This window comes from Calonectris borealis, chromosome 10 (assembly GCF_964195595.1).
Source record: "Calonectris borealis chromosome 10, bCalBor7.hap1.2, whole genome shotgun sequence".
Taxonomy (NCBI): domain Eukaryota; kingdom Metazoa; phylum Chordata; class Aves; order Procellariiformes; family Procellariidae; genus Calonectris; species Calonectris borealis.
Window position 1 is genome coordinate 14,121,857 of NC_134321.1, and position 20,278 is coordinate 14,142,134.

General features: G+C 50.3%; 1 protein-coding gene across 8 annotated transcripts in view; it reads right to left on the reverse strand.

Moving 5' to 3' along the window:
* The window catches only part of NCKIPSD (NCK interacting protein with SH3 domain), a 54,964-nt gene that overhangs the window by 16,292 nt on the left and 18,394 nt on the right, over positions 1 to 20,278 (reverse strand). For 5 of the 8 annotated variants that reach the window (XR_012675031.1, XR_012675032.1, XM_075158946.1 and 2 more), the window contains exons 2-5: positions 15,857 to 15,969; positions 14,882 to 15,086; positions 10,414 to 10,501; positions 7,608 to 8,236 (exon numbers count right to left, since the gene is read on the reverse strand). Coding sequence is in view for 6 of the 8 variants with exons in the window: in XM_075158946.1 (XP_075015047.1) it covers positions 7,608 to 8,236; positions 10,414 to 10,501; positions 14,882 to 15,086; positions 15,857 to 15,969 (1,035 nt within the window). In the remaining 2 variants the exon portion in view is untranslated. Of the gene's footprint in view, positions 1 to 7,607; positions 8,237 to 10,413; positions 10,502 to 14,881; positions 15,087 to 15,856; positions 15,970 to 18,705; positions 18,729 to 20,278 lie in introns of those variants that run through there. The other 3 variants (XM_075158949.1, XM_075158947.1, XM_075158950.1) reach the window with 3 other exon arrangements.

The window sequence follows — 20,278 nt, forward strand, 5'->3', positions numbered from 1 at the left end:
TCAAAATAGGTGCCAGAACTGGTGCATGGTCAGAAAGTCTTTAAATCCAAGCTGCCACCATCCTGCTGGAGCATTAGCTGTCTTCTGAGGATGTTGAAGAACCCAAGAAACCTCACTCAAACAAAGCTACACCCCTTTTTTCTTACTGCTTTTAGTAACCTAAGGCTGATCCAGACAAACCAACGCTCCCGAAGCCATGGGAATTTGTACCCGAGTCTCTCCTAGATCACATAATTGTAACCTTTTAGCACACGTGCACACCACAAACTTGCCCACTTCCCTTCGCAGCAAACCAGAGGGTTTTGCAGAACACCACCAGCTGCCTGCCTGCCCTGGGGAGGGCGAACGCTGCGGTAAGGAGAATGCCCATTTCCCATACGAGAGGAACTTAAGGCAAGAAGCCAACTCAGATGACCACAGCCCCCTGCACATTTCAACACACTTAAAGGAAAACCCAAAATGTTTGGTCAAAGTATTACGCTCAGCGCCAGCTCAACCCTCGCTTGCCGTTCCCGCAGGGCAGCCAAACACGCCACATCTTTCACAGCAGCAGTCCAGTGCTCCAAGAGCACGGGGCAGCCCAACCTCAGAGAACCCAAAGGTACTCTATTACCTCCCCACAGAACAAGTAAAACACCGGTTTCCTTCTGGGTGTGGGCATCAGGCAGGTGTTCAGAAGCCCTTCAGAGGATACACTGTAGACTCTGAAAATTATCCTGAGAATGGGGAAAGCCAAACCAGCCCGGCATGGGCCAGGACCGCTGCCAGGCAGCAGCTGAGCACAGCTCCAGGCTCACCCTCAGCAAAACAAATGTGTCCCAGGACACAAAACCACCACGCTGCACAACTGCCTCCAGGAAGGAGAAGTTCCCTTCACTGCCCCCTCCCTCCAGCCTGAAAGGGACAGATCTTCCTTTAGTCCTTGACTCGGGAGCAAACGCTTGCATGGTACTCTACATGCCAACTGCTCAATACTAGGTCTGCAATCTTCTGCAGCAAGGACAGGAACCAGTTCATCTTGGGCTGCTTTGGTTCTGCTTTCTTCCAAACAGCAGAGCTCAACCACCGTTCACTCTGAAGCTTGTAGCTACGATTCAGACTAACTCAGCAAATCTTACCGCACATACTCCTTTCTCAAATTGCATCTGCATCCCCACCACTTCCACCTCATATATAACCCTTGCCATGAAGGCTTCACTCTTCAGTTGTCTTTCCTACAATTTTCCTCTCCTTCGAGAAAGAGAGGTGAGTAGTCAGGCAGCAGTTAACCTGCCCCAACAGCTGCTGTGGTCTGCAATTTAGGATAACCCTCTAGGACCTAAGTATGGTCCTACCTATACCTAAGTATGGTATATGAACTACCTGGTTTCCTGAGATAGGGGCAAGGGGGGGGACCAGCACATGGAACCAGGCTGATCACAGGTGATGAGCCTCAGCACCATTAAGAGAGGTAAGGACTAATTTGCAGAAGAACTAAAATGATATACACAAAGGTTTGGCAGCAGTGACAACAAGCAGCAGGAGATCAGCAAGGTGGAAGAGAACAAAGCTGAGAAATTCAAACAACAGGAAAAACCCATTCACTGAGAACAAGCCCCTAACAATTTTTGGCTGAAGCTGTCTTGCAGCGTGTAGTGACAAGTCACAATCATTCAAGGCCTTTACCACTACCAGCCAGGACACCCTGCTACTGCACAGTGTCTTCTCCTCCTGGAAACCTAGAGAAGACTTAGTTCTGTCCTGGACTCCCAACAGGCCGGCTGTGTGGCCGGGGGCAGCGGTAAGCAGACCTTCACACTACAAGCAGAGCAGAACAATTTTGTACGGAGACAGAAGCCCACGTTTTGTGTCAGTGGCGATGCACAGAGTCGCGCACCCACACCACCAGCACGCGAGGCTGCCAAGTGCAGGAGCAGCACACGCCCTGCACGTCTTCAACCCTCCAGCCCTTTCTGGGAAAACCACTGCAGGTTTAACAGTAACGTCTTGTCTGCTTTATTAGAGGCAGAATTGTTAGTAATTTGCTTCAGGGTGTTTGGGGTGTGAACTAATTAGGACTTTAATTCAGTGCTTCAATTATATAATAAAAAAAGTATTCGTGTTGTCACTGCTCATTACATAATCTTTGTCAGGCAGGTAACGAAGGAAGGAGCATGCTGGTTTAACACAAGCCTCTGTGTGCTCTTAAAATTTTGGGAAGCTGTAGATGGCCAAACAGAAAACCAGGTAGCCAGCTCTCAGAGAGGATGGCAGCTTTCAGGAGCTGAGCACAAACACAGGAGAATCTCCCACTGAATGGTGATTTATCACGTTAGTGAAGAGATTCACTTGATCTCGCCATCTCCTCCTCTCTTTAGGAGGACCTACAACACTGTAGCATCACCTGCCTGTCCTCACGTGTCCCAGCTGCTTGGGAGAGGGTTCTCCAGTTACATACCTTACTCACCAGACTACTCGCATCCTCCTCACCAGAGCAGTGCAGGGCTGGTCCTACCTCAGATCACGCTGGGACGTCTTTTTGGATGAGCATTTTAACGAGTACTCGTTTTAATGATCATTCTATTCAGCCTCTTATCACTAATCTGCTTCCTCCAATCCTTCATCTGCAGCCTTTATGACTCCACTGAGCATCAAGCTCCTAATGGACTTGGATGAGATCAATTCATTAACAAGCTCTTCAATCCGACCGGTGTAACTACAACACGCACCATCTCAATGCATTCTCAGCACCATTCTCAGCCCTCCCACCATCAGGGTCAGGTCTCTGCTTATTAAACATCTTGGCAGCTACTTCAACCTGCAGCCTCATCATATAGTCATTTCCAGGAATCTGCCATAGGCAGGAGGATGTTTCGGTATTTCTAACAACGCCACTCTGCGTTATCTTGCTGCTTCAAATAGTTCCCTCCCCCCAGCCCAGCAGAACAAACTGCTGCAGGGATTATGTTCCTCCTGAGCAGCCCAAAAACATTTTGGGAACCTCACTGCACCGTTTGCCATGCAAACCCAGCTGCTGTCCTGCCAAGTTCTCGTCCCATTTCTTCCTCGTCCCCTTCCCATGCCTCCCGCCCCACCACCGCGCCAGCAAGCGCAGCGGATCACCCGTGTTGTGGGTATGCACACCTACCTGCAGTGTCTCTCCAGATGAGCCCAGATCCACCTTGGGTAAACCGTACAGCAGGTTTCTACACACACTGCAGGGGGAATTCCCCCCTCCTCTGGGACGACAAACTGTTCCCACTACAGCACCATCTCCAAAAACCATGTGGCTAACGCTGCCCTTGACACACGCAGACTGCCAGGCACCTCGGCAGCCATTAAACCAGATTAAACATGGTGCAAGAGAGACGCCTGACTTCAGCTGAGCCAAGCTCCGCAGGGCGGGCCTTCCACACGCACTCCTTCCGCAGCAGCAGGTCTGCTCCCGGCTGGGCACCCCAGGGACACAGCCCCATCACGGGGCAGGGCAGCTCTGCAGGGAGGCAATGCCTGCCGTGCACAGATCCACGGGGTGTCACGGGGAGAGAGGAGCACTTGGCTTTCAACCGCCACATTAGCTATGCTTCAGTAAGGTCTCTGCAACCTTTGCTTTGCAGGTGTCCGGGCCATCTGCAGCCCAATGCATGTTTGCTCTGCAGATGTACTCAGCAGCGGCTCGCTCTGGATGACTGTGGCCCATCTACAGCTGCACTGAGATGGCTGCATGTGAAGACTCTGGCACAGACCTTCATAAAGGTTCCTCAAGCAATTAGTGAGCAAAGGACTTGCCTAACCACTAATGCATTCCTCCCCGCCTCCAGATTCACATTTCTTACAATATTTCACTAAGGAGGAGCCCTATGTAGGCACGCTAACAGCCCAAAGGAGTCAGCCTTGAACGCGCTCACCCTGCTGACCTTCCCATTGTCCCAGGCTAGCAGAGGGACAAAGCTCCCACAGGGACAAGCTGAGCCCCAGACCAGCATTTGTGTCTTGTCAAAAGCAATTCTCTTTTAAGCAAAGCCGAATCAATGAACGAACGGGAACCGCCCATGAGAGGCAGCCCACGTGGATTCAGGGGACACAGGGGGAGCTCGGCCACATTAACCACGAGGTTTGTCAGGACTCGTTGGCAACAACAGGCGGCCACCAGGTGCTGGCGATGGGCAGCTGAGAGCAGGTCACAGCCCAGCACTACAAGGGAAACCCCCTCCAGAAATACGTCACCTCCCACACCAACTTCTTAACTTGTTCCTCCATCTCCGACACATCCAAGAACTGTTCAACCCCACCCAGCAGCCTGGGCTGATCTGTAAGACCGAACTGAATTACAGACCTTTGTCAGCAGTTTTCAAGCTTAAATTTAAGGCAACCAGAGATGGGTTTGAGTCACAAGTGCAACACAGCAATGCTAATTTAAAAAAAGCAGATAAGCAATTTCTAAGCATTCCCTCCCAAGGTGTAGCCAGCTTGCGTATTGGGCAATTTTTCTTGCCTCACACTCAGTTTAATAAATCTTCAAATCGACCTCTCTAGACAAGATGTTTTCGGTGCTACACCCTCCTCTCAGATGGGAGATAATTCAGCAGAGTTGAAGGCGATCACATATCACCAATACATAATAATCCAAGTGATTCTCTAGATGCTTGAAAACCAGGCAGCATCTGTATTATCTTACGTCCAAATTTCAAACAAATTCCCGTAAAAGCCAGCTCCAGTTTAGACGGTCACTGCAGCAATGCCTTTGAAAAGAGGTTTCATTTCCCTTTGCGCATCTTGCCCAGTCACCATGCCACTCATCAGGAACCAGCTCAAGGACAAGAAGAGGGGCCATTTCCAAGGCCAGGCCAAATCCTGACACGGGGAAGCCAACTCAGCACGTTTGCTCCTGCAGATCAGGCTTCCCCAAGTAGTATGGTACCTCTGAAGCATCTTTCCTAAGGTGTGAGCACCTCAGCACCCTCCCTGTCTCTGCTGTTCCCCCATGGTAGCCTTACGTTACCTCTCTAAAAGCAGGAGCATGATGCTGTCCCAGCAGAAGGGTCTTTTGTTTTCTTGAAAACATGTGCCTGGGCAGACTCCACGCTGGAGGAGCAGCAAGGTAAATAAGAGGGAAGTGCCACCACGATTCAACCTTCAGAAGGCACTGGGGATGGGAGCCAGGTAATGGATTCTGGAATTGATTTTGTAAACTGATGATCTGGCTTCAAATTAAGACTGGAATAGGAATAGAAAGGATGTAACTAATTAAAGAACGTGATATAAAAGTTTGAAGAAGGTATGGTATCTACTATGAGCAGACCAAAGCTTTAAATCAAAGCTGATCTCTCGCTCTGTTTTAGGGGGTGGAAGAAAAACCTTGAAAAATATGCAAAAGAAGAACTGACCACATATTTGCATGAATTGGGGTGTAGAGGGATTTCAGAAGTTACAAATTAAAGGAAAAAAAAAAGCCCTTGACCTAGAACTGAGGACTCAGCAACAATTCTACACAGAAGCCCCTGAGATGGTGGAACGATTTGGTATAATGAAGTCAACACAAAGTCAACGATAATAATTTGTACCGTTAAACTATGCCAGTGAAGCTACAGCAGCACAGCCACCCTACAACTACACGTGACTGCCCTTTTAACTGTTAGAGCTGGTCTTCTACACTAGGTGAACAACCTCATCTGGGACCAGGCACCCATGTATCAGCAGAGCTACATCTTCTGCATGGGACACTCAGAAAAACGCACACCACAACCACAACATTTACACCTGAGCACTGTGCAAGTCCACCCAGGCTCTCCTTGTGAAAGCAGTACTGCTCAAGATGGGTAATGATGAGTATTATGAGATGGGACAGGACCTCCTTCTGTGTGTCCATACTGTACTGGGCATTTTTAAGTCCCACAGATGTCCTAGATGACAGATACCGTATCTGTTGCGGGTAGATCCATACTCGCCCCTGCACTAGCATCAGAATTTCTTCCCATCTTTTTCAGGCTGGTCTGCAGCAATGGCCATGAAATTGAGGTTTTCAAATCCCCTCTGCAGAAACCGGGCGCTAAATGACTTCTGTAGAATTATGCTCATTGTATCCCGAGAACAGGTATTAAAGATAAAAATAATATTCAAATCTCATCCAGGGTCCAAATAACAGAAAACTGCACTTCTTAGCATGAAAGTCAGAGCCAGAACATTTGCTTGAAACAGCTAAATTTTTTTGCTGAATCTAGATCGCATATTGACATGGTATCATTATTGAAGTTGGAGGCAATTAACCATTGGGTTATGGCCACAAACTGAGACTTGATTGCTTATAGGATCCTCTATTCAGCGCAGACAGTTAACCAGATTACGATTTGATCTAAAATTTGAATGCCATTAGTTTTCCATATTGAAATGCCTCTGAACGGTTCATTATAATCTTGCCATTAGCAATGGAACTCCAATCTTAGATGTTTATATGAAACGTACTCCTCGGGGCTGGATTCAGCAAGTGGGAGCTGAAATTTATTATCCCCTAACTAAAGTGGAGGGCTGCCCAGGTGCACTTCGCCATTTCAATGACTGCTGCAAGAACCATCCTTTTATCTCCCTCCTTGCGTATCTGCAGCAGAGGAAGAAGGAATATACGATTATTTTGGCATAAGGTTTATTTAGAACAAACTCAAGATAATGCTCTTCCTCCAGTGGCTGAAAAAATACTCTTCCATGTTTTTTTTAAAAAAGCAGGGCTCAGGCGTGTGTTGTGGAATAATAGAGAGGTTCGCATCTATGCAAAACTAGTTTTCATTGCTTTGATGAAAGACCAGGCCAGACACCTAGTAGTTTTGGGTGCTCCATCGTCTAAAAAGACTAGAATCTCTGCAGATTTATAGCATGCATAGGCATGCTGAATCTATACAGAGGACGTGCAGCACTGTAGAAGAAAACAAGTCTATACAATGCATTGCTTTATAAAGTTTCCATAAAGAAGCACTTTTGCGAAGGCTCCATTTTCCTCAGCTTCTATTTGTCGCATTCATAACAGAAAATACCTCTTTAAAAAGTCACTATTCACTTCTTTCTCTGATTCTATGCTGCCACAATGGTTCTCCGTGAGCCTTCACCATCAGGGGTCAACAGCTCACGTCAGAGCCTTCTCAGCGTGCCTCAAGCCCCGCTGCATCCATTCCCACCGCTGCTTTGTCGCCAGTGGGACCTGGAAGGTTGTCACCTCCCACGTGACGTGCTCCTGTGGTTCAATTCACTGCCATCAATCTCGCCACCCTCTCCCCAAACTGCAGTCTCATCTGAGACACCCACCCCTCCACAAGGGCCTACCAGTGCTTCCCAGCACCAAGGGCCCTCTCAGCTGGTTTTGCCTCTCACTCCCAGCTCCAAACTCAAGGTTATGCCATACATCTGCAGCTCATTTGGGGAATAAACTCACCTGTTTTCCACTTTCCTGCTACCAGTACTCAGACCTGGTTTAAACCCCTGGTTCCCTTGGGTAGACACTCACCCCATCTAGCACCTCTCCCCTTTCCTTTGGGATCTCACTCCAAATGTTAGGAGAGCTCACCGAGCTCGTAACACCGTCTGCCCGATGCTAGGAGGTGGTTTGCAGCAGCCCCCCAGCCCAGCCCTGTGCGTGTTACCTTACTCTCCACCACAGAGATGAGAATCTGCTCCATGATGCTGCTGGTTGCTGGGATGGAGGTCTGGATGTGGCCGATGACCACACCGATGGCCACGCGGGACAGCTCGTAGCTGAGGTGGGTGTTCCTGCGCACCAGCTCGATCAGTTCAGCACCTATCGTCTTGGGCACGGATGCCGCCAGACCACTGGGTTCTGGTGGCACCGGCTCCACCACAGCCGCCTTCTTATCCTCCAGGCAGAGGGAGTTGAAGGCATCCAGGCTTGCAGGGGGGGCCGGGGCAGCTTTCTTCACCTGAGAAGTCTTCTCCCCATCCACTGTGTGGGACCTCTGGGCCCCCCCTTCAGCTGGCGGTGCTGGGGCAGCTCTCTTGGTCTGGGGAGATTTGCTGGCCCCATCCTTTGGGGAAGTCCCGTAGCGGGAGTGGGCCACAGAGCCGGCGTCCAAATTGCGTGTTATCGTGGTGTGGACACTGCGGCTTGGGACAGGGGGTGGGGTGTTGGCAGGACTGGAGGTGGCCGTTGGGAGAGCAGCCTCTGACGCAGAAGAAGCGGTGTACAAGGTATCCAGGGATGTCGTGCTTATAGAGGAGGCACTAGAAGCTGACCCAGGGATAATTTCAACAGCGTCTGAAAGGGAACAATTAAAAATGCCTTAGCAACAGCATCAAAGGAAAAAAGAAAAAAAAAAAAAAACAAATTGCTACAGCGCAGTCCATTAAAAGGCTCATTGTGCATGCGACCAGAGCAGTTTAACTCCTCTTCCTGCCTCACTTATCTCAAAGCAAAATTGTACCAGTTCTCTCTGGAGCATTCCTGCACAATCACCTCTTTAGAAAGGGGAAAACTACTCTATTGAGATGAATACCCTTCAAAGGGCTTAGTGTTTTACGCAGGGGGAGGGAGGGAGGGAGGAGAGGCAGGAGTAAGGGACAGACTTTTCCCCCTGGCTTAACGAGGGCCTTTTTCTGCATTCAGGATCTAAGTCCTCACTTTTGAATGATGGTGCCTGAAAATTGCAGGACACCAAAGGCTTCGCACACCAGTCCGCGCCTCCCTCTTGCACGAACCTCACCGAATGCACACCACGGTTAGCACTGGCGGTGAAGGAAACGTTTGGCTGACAACACCTCTAGTCTCCCCCTTTCAGCACTCTCCAGAGTTTGATCACAAGCCCTGAAGCCCTGCTTGCATACACCGCTTTCACAAGCCACCACGTTATTTGCTCTGCTGTATTTCTCCCCCCACCTCCAGTTTTGACTAGCTGTAGCAGTTGTAGCTGTCCCACCTTCCAAGGAAAAAATCCACTACAAGCAAAGAGATGTTAAAATTTTTCTCTCCTTTAACCTGGTCTAATATATATATTTTTGGTAAACCTTATCCATTCGTTTCTAGGGGGCAGAAATGTATCCAAGTCTTTCCCTGACTATGAAAACAGTTACTTGTGCAAACACTGGGCTACCTTCATCTAGAGCCTCAGGAGAGCAGCTGATGTTGGTGCTGGAGGAGAAGGAGCGCACCCCACGGGGAACCCAGCTCTCAGGGAAGGCAGCTTCCCCCACACCAAAGGAAAGACCGGTGGAACAGAGATGTGAAAGGCCTTTGCTGCACCTCTGCAGGTAACTCCAACCCTTCCTGCCCCGTTGGTCCTGGGAGCCCTCCACTACTCCGTCCACCGCTCCATCCACCGCTCCACCCCAAGGCAAGCAGAAGCTAGGCAGAAAAACAGGGCCCTTCCCTCCCACAGGGGTTCAGCATTCCTCTTTTTTCCTCCTCAGAGGAGCATTCACAAATCACAGCTCCCACCATCCTTCATTAAATCAAGATAATGAGTTGAAGGAAACTGACCTTTGCAAATTCCCACTACCACAGTGAAAAAATGGCTCAATACCATTAAGTACCATTAAGTAAGCTGGTGCCAGCCCCAATTTCAATTAACTACCTGCAAGTCAACAGCTCTGCCCTGCTGCTCACAAGGGGACATGAGTGGGCTTGAGATGGGCTGCGTGTCACTAACGGCGTGACCGTCACAGCGCAGGAGAGCACCTGGGCAAGCTGACAGCAACTCAGCAGGATGACCACTGCCTCCGCCAGCCCAACTGTGCTGAAGATGGAGAAGCTCCTGCCTTAGCCCCGTGGTCCTGCTCTGCTCTGCAGTGCTCATGACCAGCAGCTCCCCTGCTTGTGGGCAGCATACACACGGCCGTGCCCCTGGTATTATTTCTGCTCCTTACAGCCACCAGCCACCGATTTTATGGAAATCCCATCCGAGCGCTGTACAAAGAAAGTGCCCGACAGACTGGGAGCCAAAAGCAGTCTTGGGCCTGTCCTAAAAGCACTACCAGTGAGCTGCCCCTGGTGAACTACCGCACTCTGCACCGCCAGGGAAAACCTCTGCCTTGCTGGGAGATGGGAGTAAAACACCTGCAAGGGTCTTAAATCACCAAGGTTGTGTGCTGGCCAGATTAGCCACATGAGCAGGAAAGCACCACGTTTCCCAGGGCCACTGGCACCGGAGGACCAGGAGGACGCTGTACCTGACACCCATCTGCAGGCGCCAGGCTGCCCAGGCCCTCCCAGATCAGAGGGCATGGAGGAGCACTGGCCACCAGCTCATGATCGTTAGCATTAAAACCTGTAGGAATTTAGGGGAGAGAGAGATATATCTATATAAAAAACCTATAGGAATTTAGGATATATATAAGGATGCCCTCCTAAGCACAAAGCAAAAGCGTCCGGGCACCGTGACTGTTATATCGCCCAGCGTCCATTTCGTGCCCAAGATCTGGAAAGTGGTTTGTCCTTACTTTTAACGGGAGCAGCAATCTGCGCGTTCTTGCGTTTCTCTGGAGGTGGGGGGGTGATAGGAGCAGCACGTCGGGGCTGTGGTGGGATCTATAAGGAAAGATTTCAGAGCAGTCAAAGGAGGTTGACAATAAAGACGTTCTCTGTTATGAAACCTTCTTTCTCACGTGTAGATTTGTCCTTACATCTTTCTCATCAGTCGGGAAAGTTTTCTCAGGAGGACAGATATTAATAGGCAGCTTCCTAGAAGAACAAAGCAGGACTCAAGCCGGCTTCATCCCCTCCCTGTGACAGGCAAAGCAGTCCTTGTTTAATTGCTGTGTTCAGCAGCACACAGCACACACATCGTGTAGACCTGTCAAGCATTTACTCCTCCTTTATTCCAAATGCGATCCCACACACTCACCGTGACTCCACATTACTCTCAATAGCTCCACAGAGGCTGCACACAGAGTGCGTATTTAGACACTCTTCTGGAGAGATCCATTACATCAGCTACAAACACCCTTGCAGAAAGACAAAGCCAAGGACTGGAGACATGCAAATGCCTTTTCTGTGCTTTCAGAGCTATTTCTGCTCACGCAGGGAGAAAATAGGGCTAGACCCTCTGTGCAATCCTACACTACCTATAGCAAGACCCGCTGGGAAAAACCTTTGCCAGGGAGTTGCATTAACTCTCGGCATCTGGGGTTTCTCCTGTAAGTCTCCTCTGCTAGGAATGCCAAGCCAGCAGCATACGAGCCCCAGACCCAGATTCCTACGCTCACCTTTCCCTGTCAGATCCAAACACCATGATCACTGACATCACTTTCATCCCGAATGACTCCAGTGAGGTGTAACCTCACGGTTAACCTCTGATCAGTAAGATCCAAGCGAGGTGGGAGCACATTGCGTCAATACTTTTAATCCTCACATCCCAGCAGCTCAGGGCCAGGAGACTCAGTTCAGGGTCTTTTAGGACTTCTGCAATTCAGAGCCTGCTGCCTGCAACATGCCTCTGTTTTTATGGGATATTGCAATCGCCGTCTGCAGCAAAACCACCCAGGGCAGCAGGGGAAGGGAAAGGAGATGATGGCCTGAACGTCTCAGGTAGTCCAGGTTGAAGCCAGCTGGAATCTACAGTGACATTCAGGCCATCACACTGTGCCAATTTTCCAGGTTTGTTTAGCCCTGGAAGAGAAGTTTTTCTGTGATCTGTCAGCGCTGAACAGCCCTATGATGCCGCGTAGGGCACAGAGCAAAGCCAGGCCCCGCAGCAAAAAACTGAGACAGGCCCCTGAACAGTCTCTATTTTAAACAAATCAGAACAAGGAGAACGAAAAATGTACTTTTTTTGCCTGGATCCAGGAAATGGGAGCGAAGATACTCCTGGAAATAAGACACCTTCAGGAGTCACCTTAAATTTTCAAGACTCGATGCCAAAAGCTGACAATACGATGCTCACAGCCCATGGCTGGAACCCACCAGAGAAGTGAGGACACAGTAGTTCGCACAGCTTGCAAAGATTTTTAAAAAGGAATCTCTTGGTCCCTTTCTCCCACCCAACACTTAATATATCCAACCTTTTACTACGTCACATAACAAGTCGCTTCTTTACAAGCGCCTTTAGCTGGTGGATTAGTACGAGACACTGCTGCAGATTCCCAGCCTGAGCTCTTCTGCCCTTGTCAATCCATCCCACATTGTTCTCTGGGTAAAACGCTATATGATACGTGCATACAGCTTCAAAAATGATCCGTGTGGGTCCAAAAAGAGACTGCACAGCTGAGAGAGGCCAAACAGATCAGGAGGGGTCTCTGCATCGCGTGGTTGGAAGGCTGGTCCCAAATCTGGAAAGCTCAGCTGTGCTAAAAGCAGAGCCCTCTCTGCAGAGCGATGGAGCTAACAGCACGGATCGGAGCTGCTTGGCACGGCACGGCCACGATTACCGAACAGCGGGATTTAGCAGACAGGCAGGCTCAGAGCTTAGAGCAGCCGTGTGACATTATTTGGAGATGGCTGGGGTTAGGTCATTCTGGAGTATTTCCATGGCTTCATTAGCCTTTCCAAATTTACCATGCAAGTTTAACACAGCTATTACAGGCTAGTGCTTAAATTAATAGATGTACAGCTAATGTTAGCTCAGAGCCCTGCCAGCCTCATTTGGACGGCCACGCACCACAGTCCAAGCGGCTGTGACGAGAACGTGAAGCATCACACGAATTTCGCCGTGCCCAAGCTGTGAGCTGCCGCATGGTCAGGAGTTGTGAGGGGTAACGATGACCATCCCCTCCCTCTGCCCCACGACCCAGCCGCTGCATGGGGCCAACAGGAGGATGCACAACACCAAAACCCTGCAAGGGAAGGGGAGGAAAGGGGAGAAAACATCCTCTGTCCAGCTGCCGTGGGCAAGGTGACCATGTAGGAGTCCCTGCAGCTCAGATCCCTCCTGTCCAGAGGGGAGAAGAGGAGGGACCTTACCAAGGGTCCAGAGAGAAACGCCTACACACATGTTGAAAGCCTTCCTTTCCCCAGGCCTCTACAAGGGGCTGTGAACTTCCCCAAATCCACAGATTTTACACATGTGCTTCCTCTCTTTTTCCATTTTGCAGGGACTGCTAGCAGAGGCTCTGCTCTCTGCACTGCTTGAGACGGGAGCTGACTCCACCACAACACCCCCATCCCCTTCCCAGCTGGGCAGGCAGAGACCACCACCGCTCCTTCAACTCCTGGGAATAATGCTATTATAGTAGGAACCTTTAAACAAAAAAACAAACCAACAATCCCCTGCCCACCACCTCCTCTAGGCAAACTCTGTCACGCCAGACACACCGGTCTGCAGCAAAGGCTTCTGGAGACGAGCATCACAAACCCACTGAGCATGCACAAATGCCACAGACTATGACTAAAATACTCTGAGACCCCAACCTCCTCCCTTGGCAGCTGTATGTAACTGCCCCAGCCTCCCACCTTACGCCAGCCTCGGAAGAGCTTAAGAGAGGCTCAGCACAGGTGCCATCACCAAGTACTTCAGCCAGTTCAGCCCTGGGAGCAAAGTCACTGACAGGAAATTTGTACCTCAAATTTTGCTTAAGTTTTCAGATGCAAACATTGAATGCACCCAAAAATCCCAAGCAGTGGAAAGCACATCCCAAGACCTCTGCTTCTCCAGAGTTAGTGAGAAAGTTTAGATTTCAGTAGGTCTCCTCTTAGGCAGCTGCATAACCCGTGGAAGAAAGCAATGCTGCTTCTTCCATTTCGTATTTTCAAAGCACGCAGAAAACCCCTCAACTGAGCTGTTAACATCTCAAGGAGCCCTTTCAGCACAGGGCAAAGCTGGAAGCCCTTCGACTGCATCCTCAGTGCCACCCAGACAGAAACAGTTCTTTGACAGCCAAGTAATCTGTCTTGCTCCTTTTTGGCAAGCGACCAAACCGCAGACCAGATAAAGATGGGGAATCGGCACGGAGAATGGGCCGCAAGGTGCTCCATTCGCTTAGCCCATAATGCACAGGCTTGAGAACGGAGCTGGTTTGGCTGCCCAGAAAAGAAAATGAATACCAAGGAGAAAAATGAGGTTTGTAGGGATTGCCGTGATTGAGCCAGAGCTACCTTTCATCTCTGCAGACTCGCAGTTCTTCAAGTGTAAAACAAGCCTCATCTGCTAGGAGTGACAGTGTATCAGTACCTTATAAACACTGCCTCCAAACACTTATCCCAGATAGATGAAGAAAAACTACATTGCACATGTTCATCTGTAGGAGGAAAAAAAAATCTCCGCGCTCATCCTTGCTTGGCGCCTTTAGCCCTAACATCCAGCTATACCTACACAGTGTAATCGGCCACATCACTCATCCCCAACAACTGCTGCATCCGTCCTGGGCTACTGCTTTGAAGCCTCGCTGGCGCCGCACAGTGACCTTGGAACTGTGTGCCGCCGAGATAAAAACAATCTGCTCTAAATCATATTTCCTGCAATTTACCTTTAATTCATCATGACAAGCAACATTCAGACAAAGCAGGATCTTTGGGTTTTTTGTTTGAGTAGTAAAAATAGGCAGCCACAGCAGATAAAATGCTTAAGGAGCAAAGATCTTGTTGTGCAGATTTAACAAGGGGGAAACAAAGCAGTGCTGAGTACTCGGAGGGAGTTCTGCCGTTCATGTCAAAACTGTTTTTCAAAGTATGCTCTAGGGAGCTTGCAACTCTTTTAGAAAGTTGTCAAGAGACAGTCACGCAATATAGAGCGGATCTCACATGTCACCACAAAACCATGGACCCTCAAGGATCCCAAAAAGCATCACAAGCGTAAATGGCAGAGGGACTGTTACAGCCTTCTTACATAGAGACAGCATCAATTTACATTGCAGTAAACCCAGGTAACCAGCACAAACACCTGATTTGTGACTTCAGCTGCAAAGGCATTTTATTAAACAGGACAAGCAACGTCATACCACCAAAGGAGGAACCTAGAAAGTGTCCAGCCACTACTACCTGATAGGGACCTTCATCGTCCTCCTCGAACTCAGTGTTTGGAAGACTGTGATGTCGCTCGTATCCTGTCCGGCACACCCCGTTGGGCTGCCGTGCCACATCCAGATGGTGATCGCTGGAGGACTGCGTCATAACCATCCCCTGCGGGGTGGGAGAGTGACCTTTGCGGGACACGGTCTCCTTCCGGTGATGAATCAGTTTTCTGAAACAGAATGACGACATCAGGAACAACAACGCTAAAGGAAGGGAGCGACCGTGCTGCAACTTTTAAATGACATTTTTAAGTGATTTATTGCATTTGGGCTATATATACCAGAAAGGGTTACATTACTCTGAACACCAACTCTAGTTTCATTAACAACTAAGGAAGCACTTCTGGGGGAGGAAGGAAGAGACTTTGCAAGAGCCCATGATTTATTCATCAGTTTGCTAGAGAAAAATGCCTCTTCCTCGGGGGAGAGTCACATATTGCATTGCAAGCTTCAGAAATTGCCTGCACTTTAGAATCACTGTTCAACTGAGATTAAACCAGCGTGCCTCAGCACAGAGCGTGAGGTACCAGAGAAAAACAAAAATTCTCCTCACAAGCAATTATTTGAGAACATATCAAGGACCTTGTGCCACATGCCAACAACCTCTACAATTCCTGGCTGGTAGAGAGGAGAAAATGCATCTGGAAAGGTTTTGGATTTCTCTTCCAAGCCTACAGTGCAGCTGAGAGTTTTTTCTTCTCTACATGCACAGGGATAGAGGGGGGAAACCAAAGCACCGCTTGCTGGACACAGTTGACAGGAGGAGCAGCATCGGCTACCAGCTCAAACACTGGGAAGCCCTCTGAGTGCATCAGCACTTTGCAGCACAGGGACTCAAATCAACAACGTCCAACTTGACCCTCAAGAATAGAAAAGACACAAGCACCACACGCTGGCGACCCTCCATCCGCCATGCCTCCCAGACGCCCGTCGTACTTACTGGAGGACATCTCTCTGCTCCAGGTTGTACTTTCCCCCATTCTTCATTGCCGCATTGTGCACAGCCTCAATGGCACGGTCAATAGACTGGAGAACCACATCTTGCTCCAGCACCTGAGAAACACAACATCCCGCACGTTATTGCGCTGCTTCAGCTGCGGTTCTTTTGCACCACAGTTTATGGCGGGAGAGACCGCAGGACGTGAAACCCACAGAGCAGGCACCGCATGAGCCAAATGGCCAGCAAACAGCTCCCAGAGCCAGAACCCCATCTCAGCACCATCTCACTTCTCCCGCCTTCCTCCGAAGGAAACATATGTGAAGCCCTGCTCCAAACTGAGTCTGCCCATTCAAGGTTTACAGTTGGAAAAGAAAGTCACTGTTACAAGCACCGAAGTCCAGCGATCACTACAAGAAGACCAGGGGCAGAGCTTCAGAACCATGCAGCAGCCCTGAATATTCAGCCTGCTGCAGGGAGCTTTCGAGATCCCACTGCAAAGCCCAGCTTATCCCGAGCTCAATTCTTTCTGCTTTCGCTGCCCTGCTATGGAGCAAATACACAGCTGTGAATGTTACAGACCTAGTCAAAATCTGGTAGCCTTCAGAGTCTGTTGGCTCTGGGTTTGCATTTTTGCTTGCTTTTTTATTGATGGTTTTTATACTTGTTTTGCAACTTGAAGTGCCTTTTCCAAATCTCCATCCAAACTGTCATAGCAACATTTATTTCTCCTGCCAGCCAGTTTAGCACTCGTTACTGCAGCTGAAATAAACACCAGCCTTGAAGCAAGAAATACCAAAGACGTCATTCCCCAGGCTTACACAGGAGGCTGGGAGAGCTGTGGTGAAGGGGCACGGGAAGCGAAAGCAGGTTTCCAGGCTTGGGACATTCTTCAAGGCTTGGTTTATCAACAGTTGACATGCCTTCAGAAGAAAAGACCTTTACAGGACTAAGGCTGAAGGCAAAGAACATGCTACCGAGTCTTTGCCTTGGATCCAGCAGACCCACAGGTCTCCCGTAAACTGCTGCTGGTGCCTGCACCATCCATTCGGTACCACCGCTGGCAGCCTCAGCCCGCGCAGGCAGGGGAGGAGCAGGAGAGGAGGGGGGTGCTTGGACTCCAGCGCTCACTGCAGCTGTTTGAACACTAAAACCCCTTCATCTTCGCTTGCTTTGCCCCCTCCCTGCATCAGAGCAACCATTTATCCAGCCAAAGAGCGGCTGGAATCTCATCAAGGATGCACCTTAATTGGCCTTAGGGGGCTGCAGAGCAGCAGAAAGCAAGCCCTCCCCACCGGGGCTGAAAGTGCCTGCCTCTATAGCACTGGCATGCAGTTTTCTGATAACATCCTATGTATTATTTATATCCTGATTAATTACTAAGCCAAATGTGAATTAACAGCAACTGCAGACTGTGGGGAAAAAAAACCACCAACCTCCAAACAAGGTGGGGATGAGAGGCCCCCTCTGCAATACTCAGCTTTGAAAAAGAAAAATTAAGGAAGTTTTTTTGTTGGTTTGTTTTCCCAAGAGAGAGAGAGAGGGAAAAAAGCAACTGGGGAGAACTTTAAAAATAAAACCAGGTATGTTAAAACGTATTTACCGAATTTGTTAAAGTATCAGATCAAGGACAAAACCAACACTCAGAACCCAACTTTGGGATGAAGCCTCCAAGCAGCCCCATATGGCCTAGGGAGCGTTTCACCACCTCTAACTGCAGATCTAAGTAAGGAAATGGAGCAAAGCTCATCTGAACACATTTAAAGGAGCGTTGGAAGGAAAGGCAAGTTATTTCAGAGAATGCATCTCCTTTTCTGAGAAGATGAGAGAAAACTACCGCAAGCTGCATGCTTTCTCTGGGAAAGGGGAGCAGTGCAGAAGTCTCCAGTGCTGCTGTCCCCAGCAGCCCGTGCTGCTCCGAGCGCCGGAGACCCCTGCCCTCCGCACAGCCCGCCTGCCCTCGTGCTGCTCCCAAGTGAGCTCCCACCCCAAAATTCAACACAGCTCCTGCTACAGCCTCCAAACACCCGCCCTGGCGCACTCCCTGGTCTCCCGCTTGTAGTCCCTCCACATCTACCCCTGTCCCCTCCAAAGCCATCCCCTCCACAAGATGCACCCCTTCGTGCTGCCTTCTCTCACCCTCCCCAACCCGCCAGGCTTTCACCCATATGGGTTTCAACCTTTCTCAGCCTGATCTTCCCAGGGAAGATCGCAATACAGAGCGCTGAATCCTACTGAATGTCTCAGCGTCCCTGCCCTCTTTCAGAGAGCCCGTCGATGTCGTCCACAGCCCACAGGGATCCACAGGCTGGAGCTGCTACTCACTGTGCGATGCCATTTGTTATGAAGAGGGTGCTGCTTTTCTGATAAAATACAGCGTTTTCACACTAATGCAGCAGCGCTGTGACAACCGGCTTTTAGCTGCTGTGCTCTTTCCTTTGCTTCTGCTCCCCAGCCCTCTATTAATAGGTCCCTGTCAAAAGGGCTGGAATAAAAAAGCAGCATTAACTTGCCACTTGCACTTCATGACATTGTTGATGCTGCTCGTAAATCATCTCCTTCTCCCTTGCTCAGCTGAGCTGGTCAGGGGGCAGGATCTTCAGCACAGGGGCTGCCTCGCGTCCGGGGTTTATAGGACACCCAGCATTGGGGATCCCCTGCACTGTAGTAATAAATCTAAAAAATAGAAATCAGTCTCCTGGATAAATCACGTGATTAGAAGGAATTCGCACACTCCTCGGGTTAACCAAAATGGCATTGCTTTGTTTGAGAAGGATGGACAAAAAAGCACACTGCAGTTAAAAGCAGCATGGGTTGCGTGGGGGCAAAAGTCAGGCTTGCCAATGTCTCACCTACAACCTCCTTCTCCCTAGGATTCAGTGGGTGACCTGCTCACAGCCATTCAGGATAATGCACATGCCTCGCCATTCTCCCCACGCAGTTTAGGAAGACCAGTCACTCCGTAGCTCTGGCAGGGGATTCCTGCCTGCATCCAGCACCCGCTCCCGAGGATGCTCGCAGCTGGGACGCAGGCAGGCAGCACACGCCCACACCTTCTCACACATTCACAGGCAATCCTGGCAACGCACGGCTCTACGGCCTGCAAAAGAGAGAGGTCACAAACCGGCACCAAGGTAACGGAGCAGAGCCTTTCAGCTCAGGCAGGAGAAATCGGTGCTCAGAAGTCTGCTCTCGCCCCCGCAGGGCTACGATCCAGCCCCTGCCCCCTCCCACGCTCCAGGATACAGAGATGAAACCCTGCTCATCGCGGGCTAAGCCAAGGCTCACATGGAAGCAGGGGAGCACATGAAAAGGGCATCGCTGCACAGCGTGCTGTCAGAGGAGAGGCACCAAGTAAAGCCCAGGAATTCAGCCGGATTTACTGAAGCTGTGCTGGTAACCGCACAGGTGGGGGCTGGCAGAGCCCCGAGCAACCACTGCTAGCTGTTAACTGTATCCTTCACCAGTTACCAGCTCACCAGTGGCACAGCCACGCCAAAGGCTCCCGAAATGCGGAGATGGCAGGGGCAGGGCAATGACGGCGGTGGAAGGTGCCGGCCGTGCGTGCCCACCCTTGTGGGGTGAGGGCAGGGGTCTCCTCGGTCGGCATGGGGTGGCACAGCTACCAGGCTGTGACCAAGGGGCATCAATAAGACACCACCTTCTGCCCAATGTACCGTGAAAACAGCGGGTTATTTCGGTGAGGTATGGATCCACGTTCACATGGCATCTCACCCCAGAAAGGAGTGGCCGCCACCCCCTCTATCAGATATTTCTGGTTTAATCAAATAAAATGCTGCAGCAGAGAAACGCTGGGCTCTATAAACAGCCTGTCACGACCAGCCTGGCTACACCAAGAGGCAGGGGAAGCGCAGAGCAGTGACCCCTGACGATCACGGGCTAGACTGGCTGATGGGGTGCCAAACCAGAGCACCGGGGGCACAGTCAGCACCCTGCAGGCGAGCTGCCCTGCTGCAGGAACAAGTTACAGCTCTATTAGGGCCATGAATATCAGCCGGGAAACAGAATTTCTTCCTTCCTAGCCCAGTGTAGGAGAACCACAGAAGCATCAATAAATCATTACTTCCTCTCTCCTTGCTAATAACACGAGCAAACAAAGGGTTTCCCCAGAGCCCCCTGCCAATTTCCTCGTGCCTCTGCCCGCAGGAGGGGGCTCCCCACCTGATGAGGAACACAGCCAGACCTCAGCACTGCCCTGGGGTGCTCTGCACGTCCCCCCCTCCCAAGGCAGGCAGGGAAGGATGCCTTTCCCAGGGCCAAAGCCAGGCTTTTAAGAAGCATCCTTCCAGGACGTCTCGTGGGTACCTAAGCGCGGCCAACACGAGGCACGACCGTGCACAGGCAGGAACGCATTCACCCCCGCGGCTCACGTTGCTCTCATCTTCTCTGCCCCAAGAGCAGTTC